This window comes from Grammomys surdaster, unplaced genomic scaffold (genome assembly GCF_004785775.1).
Source record: "Grammomys surdaster isolate TR1022 unplaced genomic scaffold, NIH_TR_1.0 241, whole genome shotgun sequence".
Taxonomy (NCBI): domain Eukaryota; kingdom Metazoa; phylum Chordata; class Mammalia; order Rodentia; family Muridae; genus Grammomys; species Grammomys surdaster.
Genome location: NW_021604686.1, coordinates 1280547 through 1290314, shown reverse-complemented (window position 1 = coordinate 1290314; position 9768 = coordinate 1280547). Strand labels below are relative to the sequence as shown.

Below are 9768 nucleotides of genomic sequence, written 5' to 3'. Positions count from 1 at the left end.
TAGCCAGTTCTAGGTCAGCTAGGGCTACATCGCAGGACCCTGTGCAAACAAAGAACAGCAGCTGGGAGGAACAGTCAACCAAGTCTTTAGGGTCGCGGCTGCTTATATAGCAAGGGACAAGGTTTCTTGGGGGTGGAGGGGAGATGCATCAGCCTCATGGGCTAACCTGGTCAATGGGGATCCCAAGGAGCAAACCCAACACTTGATCCATTGAAGCAAAAATTCAGTTTTGCTTCATAACTGTTTTTTTTCCTGGGTAAAATTACCCAGATTCTAGGGTTTGTGCTTTTGGTTTTCTTTAGGCAGGATCTCACTGTGTAGCTTTAGTCGTTCTATATTTACTTCATAGACAAAGCTGAGCTAAAACTTGCCCTTGTTTCCAAGTGCTTGGGTTATTGGCATGTACCATAACACCTAGTTTTGCGACCCTCCAACTTACATAGAATCAAGGGTAGCCTCAGATTTGTCACCTCTGCCTTCCAAGGGCTAGGAATTTGAAACAGAGTCTTGCTATGTATCTTTGGCTGGCCTAGAACACACAGAGATCCACCTGCCTCTGTCTCGAAAGTTCTGGGAGTAAATGTGTCCACTCCCACACCCGGCTCAGTTGTTGTTGTTGTTTATCTGAGAAGGGGTCTCACACTGGAGTCCAGCTTCCAACTCATGGCAGTTCTGTTTCAGCTCCCCGGTTTGCTTTTCTAACTTTTGGTAAGATCTTGCTAGATGTGGCATAGGCTGGCCTGGCACTCACTCAGCCTCCCATGTGTGTCATCACGACAAGCTCTTATCCTTCAGAGGGAGTCAAATTTTAACAATGAAAAAATGAGTTTTGGAGCCGGAGGGCCAGGAATCGTGACGCTCAAACCAGCCAAAGGCCCCAACCTCCAGCAGCACTAGTTAATACTAGCTAGCCAGCAATAAATAAGTACAGTGATTGGGAGGTAGGAAGCCCTAGCAAGGTTGGGTTAACAAGGCTCTAGGGCTCCAAGAGGAAGAGGAGGTCCGTGTGTGTGTGTGTGTGTGTGTGTGTGAGAGAGAGAGAGAGAGACAGAGATAGACAGAGACAGACAGAGAAGCAGGGTTTCTCCGTGTATCCCTGGCTGTCCTGGAACTCACTCTGTAGACCAGGCTGACCTCAAACTCCGAGATCAGCCTATCCCTGTTAGTGCTGAGACTGAAGGTGTGGGTCACCAACCTTTGGGAAGGTCCTTGTGTGTGTTCCACTCAGGCTGGAGTTAAGTGCCTTCTCACGCATTTTTGCACAGCACTGGCCACACTAGGCAGAAACATCTTGCCTACCTGTGAAGATACTTGCGACCTTCCAGAAGACAAACATAATTTCTCGGTTAATTTGTTGTTTGGAATACATAACTAAATGATGAGACAGACTGTGAATTAAAAACCAGAGGGGCACAGCAGCAATCCAACTGTTGATATTCGCTCCAGAGTTCAGTACAATTCCTATCTTAAATAGAGTTCACCTCGTTTTGCATAATCTGGAGGGTCAAATCCTGGAACCCTAGAGACCACTCCTCTCTCCTTGCTATTTGCTGCCGGCCTGAATGGAAGATCCGGCTCCCTCGAAAGGACAAAGCAACCCAGAACCCGCCTGTGCCTAACTTTATCACTTGTCACTGCAGAAGTATGTGGTCTTATGACCCCCCCCTCCCCCAAACCCTCCCGGGAGCTGCCGAAGGCAGAAGGACTTCTCTCACGATCAGGTTCACAGCATCGGTTATCACATGCGAGACACCAGGGTCTCAGTTTGCTGCCTCCACCCTCTGAGAACAATCCCAGAGCTGTGTTAGCCCCTGGACATGTCGGAGCACGCGAGGCGGAAAAGGAGGTTGGGAAAAGGGAGTCCGCAGCTCTGCTCCCCCGCAGCCGGGGCGGTTCTCCTAGCCTTTAGCTCCCTCCTTGCCACTCCGCGCTCCACAGACTTTCGGAGTTTTCTTGCACTTGCGTCACGGAAAAGGCAGATGGATGACCAAGTCCAGGAGGCGAAGCTCGGCAGCGACTGGCGAGCTCCCCCGCGCGGCGCTCCAACCCGGGCGAGAAGCGGCTCTGGGCGCCGGCTACTCGGCTGCTGAAAGCTCGCAGCTCCCCGACTCCCGGGTCCATTTCCTGGATCCCGGCCACCCGGACTGAACCCGAGAAAGGGAGGGCGCCCGCCAGAAGGAAAGTGAGCGGAAGGCCGGCGGTGGCACCCTGGCCGCGGGAGGGCGGAGCTGCGCGGTCCCTGCCCGGCCAGGACGCACGGAAGTGCTGTAGAGTTTGTTGAATTCCGTAGCCTGCTTTCCCTCCCTCATACCTCCCTCCCTCCCTCTCTCTCTCCACCCCTCACCTCCCCTACAGCTTTAACCTCCTTCCTCGGAACGCCACCTCCTGGACTCCTCCCCCTCCTTTTCTCTTTTCTTTCTTTCTTTTTTTTTGTTTTTCTTTTTTCTTTTCTTTTTTTTTTTTTTAAATGGGAGAGTGTTTGTTTGTTTTGGATCTGGCTTCCTGCTGGCAGCGCTGAAGGGCTGCGAGTGAGGAGTAAGGAGGCAAGAGGCTGGGGCTCAGCTACTCAGCTAGTCCCTCTCTGGTCGGATCCAGAGGGCATCGGGGAGAACGGAACCTACGGACGGACAAACACCCGGCCACGCCATCTATTCGACAGAGCTCTATCTACCGACTGCTGTTGAGTGTTTGGGGGCACATCAGGGGCGGGGGTGGTGATGGTGGAGGTTTCTACTAGCGTTACTTCTGGACAGGGGTTCTGGGACTCCGATCCGGGTCAGCTTCGTACTCCGAAACTGCCGAGGAATTAGGCAAACAAAAGAGGCACTGAGAGAAAGAGGCCAGAAGTCCTCTGCGCCGCTTGTCGCGCCCCCTTGTTATCTAGGGGTGGGGGCTGGCCTTTTGCAGGGCGGGAAGAGGGCACCAGAGCGGGCGGAGACGGGGTCGCACCCCCTAGGTCGAGGTAGTTATCGGCCGGTTGTGCAAGCTTTGGCTCTTGTTTTCCTGGCCTGGCTCGTTTGGAGGCCGGACACATCCACCCTTGGAATTGGTTCAGGACTCTGCTGTTACTCTCCTTGCCCCTCTTGGATTTTCTGGATTCTTGAAGACGCGATGGCCCGGGAGGAGAGAGGAAGGAGGAAGGAACAGATCTCCAGAGGAATGTGAGAGCCTCCCAAAGCCGGAGCAGCCACGAAGAGCAGAGAGCCAGGGGAGGCAGAACCTTGCCTGCGTTCCTGGGACCGTGGTCCGTGGGTAATTCTCTTCTGTTGTACAACTGTGTTCTAGCGGAAAGTGTCTGTTGCATTCCTCTAGCAGAGCTGTTTTCTCCAAGTCATTTGACTTTTCTGCTTGTTGCGTGAGTAGGGAGAGACTCGCTCCTTTTCAGGAGCTGCAAAGGGAGAGGAGAAAGACTGGCCATGACCGACTCCTCCCTGCTTACAGGCAGATATCCCAACGCGGTTTCTGGACCATGGACACTTCTTTGACCAAAAGGCAGCTAGACAGCATCTGTGCATGCTGAGACTCTGCTTTTTTGGGGACACCCTGCTGAACATCTCAGGTCCGGGCTAGGCATTTTCCTCCCAGTCTTGACCTGACAGATAGCTTAGCCATGGCACTGAAAGGCCGAGCCCTCTATGATTTCCACAGCGAGAACAAGGAAGAAATCAGCATCCAGCAAGATGAAGACCTGGTTGTTTTCAGTGAGACGTCACTGGATGGTTGGCTGCAGGGACAGAACAGCCGTGGGGAGACAGGGCTCTTCCCTGCTTCTTACGTTGAGATTGTCCGTCCCGGCATCAGCACCAACCATGTGGACTATTCCAACAGTCCTGCAGGCTCCCTGGGCACCCAGGTGAGTTTGTATAGCAGCCCTAGTATGGCCAGCCCAGCCAGAAGTGGTGGGGGCAGCGGCTTCCTCTCAAACCAAGGAAGCTTTGAGGACGACGACGATGACGACTGGGATGACTGGGATGATGGATGCACAGTGGTAGAAGAGCCACTGGCTGGTGGTTTAGGTACCAATGGGCACCCTCCACTCAACCTCTCCTATCCGGGTGCCTACCCCAACCAGCATATGGCTTTCCGACCCAAGGCACCCCTGGAAAGACAGGACAGTCTGGCATCCGCCAAGCGGGGAAGTGTGGTAGGACGGAACCTCAATCGTTTCTCGTGCTTTGTACGATCTGGAGTGGAGGCCTTCATCCTTGGTGATGTGCCCATGATGGCCAAGATTGCAGAGACATACCCCATTGAGATGGGACCACGAGGCCCTCAGTGGAAGGCCAACCCCCACCCATTTGCCTGCTCCATAGAGGACCCCACCAAACAGACCAAGTTCAAAGGCATTAAAAGCTACATCTCCTACAAGCTTACCCCCACCCATGCTGGCTCACCCGTTTACCGGCGCTACAAACACTTTGACTGGCTCTACAACCGCCTTCTACACAAGTTCACAGTGATCTCAGTGCCCCACCTGCCCGAGAAGCAGGCCACGGGCCGCTTCGAGGAGGACTTCATTGAGAAACGCAAACGAAGGCTCATCCTCTGGATGGACCATATGACCAGCCACCCTGTGCTCTCCCAGTATGAGGGTTTCCAGCACTTCCTCAGCTGCCTGGATGACAAGCAGTGGAAGATGGGTAAGCGCAGAGCCGAGAAGGATGAGATGGTGGGTGCCAGTTTTCTGCTCACCTTCCAGATCCCCACGGAACACCAGGACCTGCAGGATGTAGAGGACCGCGTGGATACGTTCAAGGCGTTCAGTAAGAAGATGGATGACAGCGTCCTACAGCTTAGCACTGTGGCATCGGAACTGGTGCGGAAGCATGTGGGAGGCTTCCGTAAGGAATTCCAGAAGCTAGGAAGTGCCTTCCAGGCCATTAGCCATGCCTTCCAGATGGACCCTCCCTTTAGGTCTGAGGCACTCAACAATGCCATTTCGCACACTGGCCGGACCTACGAAACTGTTGGAGAAATGTTTGCTGAGCAGCCCAAGCACGACCTCTTCCAAATGCTTGACACACTGTCTCTCTACCAGGGCCTACTCTCCAACTTCCCTGACATTATCCACCTGCAGAAAGGTAAGCCCTACATGAGTCCGCTGGTCCCTGGGAATATGGGAAAGCCTGGACTGAGAGCAGCTCATCACACTTTCCTGTCTCCGTCTCCTTTGCTGCTCAACAAGTGCGTTCAAACGGTTCTCTGGAGAGTGCTGTTGTAGGGAGAGGGGTAGTGGGGGCAGCTTTGGTCTCTGTTCTCACTGAGCTCTGTGTATGCCTCTTGTCCATTCCGGTTTTTGATTTGCTTTGGTTTTTTTTTCTGTGTCTCATTTACCCCCATCATGCATGGAACCCCAAGGTATTACTCTGAGTTCTGGGAACACAGAGATAACCAGGACCCAGGTCTTGTCTTAGATGAACCCGTGGGTTCAAGGAGGACCAAGACACAGGTAAGACACATTTGCAGGTTGTCTTTCCCCTCTCAGAGGCTCTCTCTTCTCAGCATCTGAGTGCAGACTCCCTCTCTGCCCTGTCTGCTAGCCACTATCCCTACACTGCTAGCCACTATCTGCCCTCATTTTGGCAGATGAAGTCTGTCCGCAGGAGAGTGGTTGCACACAAGTCTGGCTCAGCCGGCCCTATCCCTTCCTCCCTCCAGCTCCCCAAGGACACATTCATATTGGCAGCCTTCCAGGCCCATCACGTTTTCAGTTCTCATGGTCCCTGGCACAGGGGAGGGACAGGATGAGCCCCTGCCTGTTGCTGCTGGAACTGTTAAGGAACTGCCAGTGAAATGACTCATCCTGGGTCACATGGGGCACTCAGCTGGGTGGGGGTGGGGGTTGGGGGGATACAACCAGGGGTCCAGGGTTCTGTTCACATGGACCAGTCTATCTCCCACTTCCCAAGCTGGGCTTCTCTTGCATAACGATTGAGCCAGGGGCTGAGTCCTGGGACTTAGGGAAGGCAGATGTCAAGACAGAGGTGTGGTCCTCCCTGGGGCTAGTAACTCAGGAAAAATATATGCAGGGCGTGGGGCTGGCTCCCAGGACCCTAGGCCCTGAGGTCAGGGAGTTTTACTCTGGGCAGCCCTCTGACTTTACTATAGGGAACAGCAGATAAGTTCCCCCCACACCTAGGCTCCTGTCCTAGTTGGGAAGGTGGCTGTTCCTCTAGCTACCTGGCAGCCTTCTCCCTTCACCTTCTCCTTCTCTTTTGTTTACTCAACTCTCACATCTCCACCTACCTTTCTCCTCCTTTCAGCCTCAGGGTTTCAAAGCCTAAGTTCTAGCCCAGCTTTGCATCTAGTTTGCCTTGTATCCCTGGTTGGGAAGAGCCTTTGCCTTCCTAGACCTTAATTTCTATGGCTTTTGAGGTAAGAGGCTTCTGGGGAAGGCCTGCCCTATGTCTCAGGCCGGTTCCACAAATCTGGCTTTGCATTCGGGGGCACAGGAGATAACTGGTAGCACGGGCCCAGCCTGGCAGGGCTCTTGCCTCCCTGTGCGGAAGTCGAGCCACACACTGTGCTGGGCCTGGGAAAGCTGGTTCAACCAGCTCCTTGGATGGCATGTTATTGTGTGGGCAGCAAGAGGCTGGGCACAATGATTAAACAACTGCCTAAACTCAGTGGCTAGAAACTCCCACTTCGGGCAGAGTTGGGGCAAGAGGGCAACCATGCGTCCACACACTCAGTGCTCCCAGGCTCTGATCGAAGAAGAAGGGAGTAAAGCCATATTGTCCTTTTTACCTCAGATAGGTAGAAAGGTAGGAGAGACCATGTCTCAGTCTCTACTTGAGATGTTTCTTAGATTCAGGGGCTAGGGAGACCCTGAAGCAGATGTTGCTTGCCTTCATTTCCCTGAAACAGCCCCCTACAGTGCTAGCCCTCCTTACTCTAGGTTCTGAGGTCTATCCTGAGTGCCAGAGGAGAGCTTGGAGGAGAACTGGCAGGCTTTTGGAAACTGCAGCTTGAGAGCATCCTGAGCTAGCCTTGTGGATAGAGGCTTTTCTCAGAGAAAGTAACAGGACGTTTGGTCCCGGGTCCCGGGATTCTGTCTGTCTATCCTATCTAGACATTTGAACCAATGGTGGGTGAGCAGGAGAGGGAACAGTTAAGGGAGGCCCAGGCTGGGAAGTCAGGAAACCAGGCTTGAAGGGACCTCCCATATGAGATGACCTTGGAAAGTTTCTCCCTAAGATACCAAGTTGCTGTGACATGGAGTCTGACTGGAGCTGAGCTCAGCTCCAGCCTGTTCTGCCCACGAGGGCATTTGTGGGAAAGAAAAGCTTCGTAATGGCTTTTCTTGTCACAATCGTGTCACAAAAGGGGGTGTAGTGACTGCCCAGAGCAAGCCAGGACCCGGAGTCCTCTCCTGAGAGCCAGCAAGGTTAAGGATCAATCCTAAGCCCCTGTCACTAAGTCACTGGTGTGGTCCCTTCAGCTTCACAAGTAAGCAGAGTTGAGGTGATTTGATAGCAGAGAAGATACAAAGGCCAGACATGTTGGAATCTACTGCATCAGGCAGGTGGAAGAGGGAGCCTCCTGAGAGCTGGACCACTAGGGTGGATGATACAGGGGGGAAAGGAGGAAGGAAGGAGGTTTGGGCTGAATACTCCAGCACCACCTCAGTTTCTGTGCTTTGTGTGCCTGAGAAAGGCCTCGGACTAAGAGCATGTTCAAGGGACCATGGAGCTCATGGCTTATATAAAGGAGGGTAGTCCTGACTAGGTAAAGATATGTTTTTGTTTGTTTGTTTGTTTGTTTTGTTTTTATCTAATCCTTTCTTTACCTAAGCAGCAGCTGCTGCTTTTTTTTCCTCCTCCTCCTCTTCTTTTAGCTTTGTTTTTAATTATGTGTGATGATATGACACCATGGCACATACATTCCTACACCCACATGAACATGTGTGCACACACATATGCATACATCTGTACATACATACACACATACATACATACACATACATACATGGAGGCATTTTGCATACCAAAGCATAAAGCATTCTGAGTCCTAGTTTATGGTAGGTGCAAGGATTGCCACTTTGTGCATATTCAATTAGACCTCAGTTCCTGCAGAGCTGGTGCTGTTATCGTCCCATTTCACAGATGTAGAAACCTTAGGGCACGCTGTTGTTAGAAGCACTTTTCAGCAGGATCACATCTAACACTGTCTGGGGACAGCCCAGCCAGAGCAGAAGTTTTCTGGAGGTGTAAGAACTTGTATAAGGACTTAGACCTCCTGCCCCCAAATTTAGATTAGGTAGTTTTAAGTCGGGGAGGGTAGGAAAAATGCTTGGGACCCTCGGATCCCGCAGCTGGAAGTCTCCAAGCCCTCACTCCTCATCCCTGGGATCTAATGTGCCAAGCCAGGAGGAAACCCTGGGGTAATCTCACATTGAGTCCTAAGTGGAACGTAGACATGTTCTTGACACACACAGCACCAGCCTGCTCAAGTGGAACTCCTTAGCTTTCTTTGGTCTTGACGCCGGAATTAAGTCACCAGGTGAGGAAGTGACAGTGGCTTAGTTACTTTTCTATTGCTGAGCAAGGCAGCTTTCTAATGGAAAATGTTTATTGGGGCTCACAGTTTCAAAGGGTTAGAGCTCATTATCGTTCTGGGCGAGATGCGGCACAGCAGCGGTGCAGCAGCCAGAGATGCTGCTGGAGCAGTAGCTGAGAGCTGACATCTCATCCCTAAGATGAGAGAGAGGGGTGGGGCGGAGAGAGGGGTGGGGCGGAGAGAGGGGTGGGGCGGAGAGAGAACTAACTGGGAACGGCATGGACTTTTGAAACCTCAAAGCCCACCCGCATGTCATACTTCCTGCAGTGAGGCCACACCTCCTGATCCTTCCCAAACAGTTCCACCAACTGGAGATGATAGGCCTAGGAGTTTATCGGTACCATTCTCATTCAAACCCTCACAGATGGAGAGCAGGGTGGGGTCCTCCGCCTCTCCTTTCCCCTTTTGAAGCCTTTGCCTCAAGCCCTGCCTGTCACTGGATACCTAGTGATTTTAGTAGGCTCCTTCTTGAGTCACTCTCTCATCAACAAAAGTGGCTTTAATCATCTTTCAAGGCCATGGGCATGAAAACCTTTCTTTAAAAAATTTAACTTACTTTATGTGCATGAGTGTTTTGCCTGAATATATATGTCTCTGTACCATATTCATGCCTGGTACCTTTGGAGGTCAGAAGAGAGCATTTAATCCTTTGAGACTGGAATTACATACAGTTGTGAGCTGCCATGTAGATGCTGGGACTGAAACCCAGATCCTCTAGAAGGACATTCAGGCTCTAAACTACTTAGCCATCTCTCCAGCCCCACGAAAATCTTTCTTTGAGTGTTGATGTCCCAGCACGGCTCCCAGACTCCACCGTCAGGCTTCTTCTGAGTCTCTGCTTCAGGTAGACTCTATTTGCTGAAGCTTAACTTCACTTTCTTTGTCTCAATCTTTTATTTCTATGGTCCCTCCTACCCACTTGACCTTCGTGGAGCCATGAATCCACTGTCTAAAGGCCTTACATAGGGTTCTTGTAGTAGAAATGCTGTCTGTCCCCCAAATGTGGAGGGCCAGGCACCCTCCACTCATGGGAAGAGGGTTGGGAGCCCCTAGACAAGTCCCCTCGGGATCTTAGTTGTTTCTTCTTCTTCTCCTTCTCCTTCTCCTCCTCCTCCTCCTCCTCCTCCTCCTCCTCCTCCTCCTCCTCCTCCTCCTCCTTCTTCTTCTTTTGGTTTTTCAAGACAGGGTTTCTCTGTGTAGCCCTGGCTG

General features: G+C 52.1%; 1 protein-coding gene across 1 annotated transcript in view; it reads left to right on the top strand.

Annotated features, from left to right (window-relative positions):
* Nucleotides 1–2478: 2478 nt before the first annotated feature.
* Snx33 (sorting nexin 33) overlaps nt 2479–9768 on the top strand; it is a 10325-nt gene continuing 3035 nt past the window's right edge. The window contains exon 1 of the mRNA XM_028774453.1: nt 2479–5081. Coding sequence (XP_028630286.1) covers nt 3611–5081 — 1471 coding nt within the window. The 5' untranslated portion in view covers nt 2479–3610. The remainder of the gene's footprint in view (nt 5082–9768) is intronic.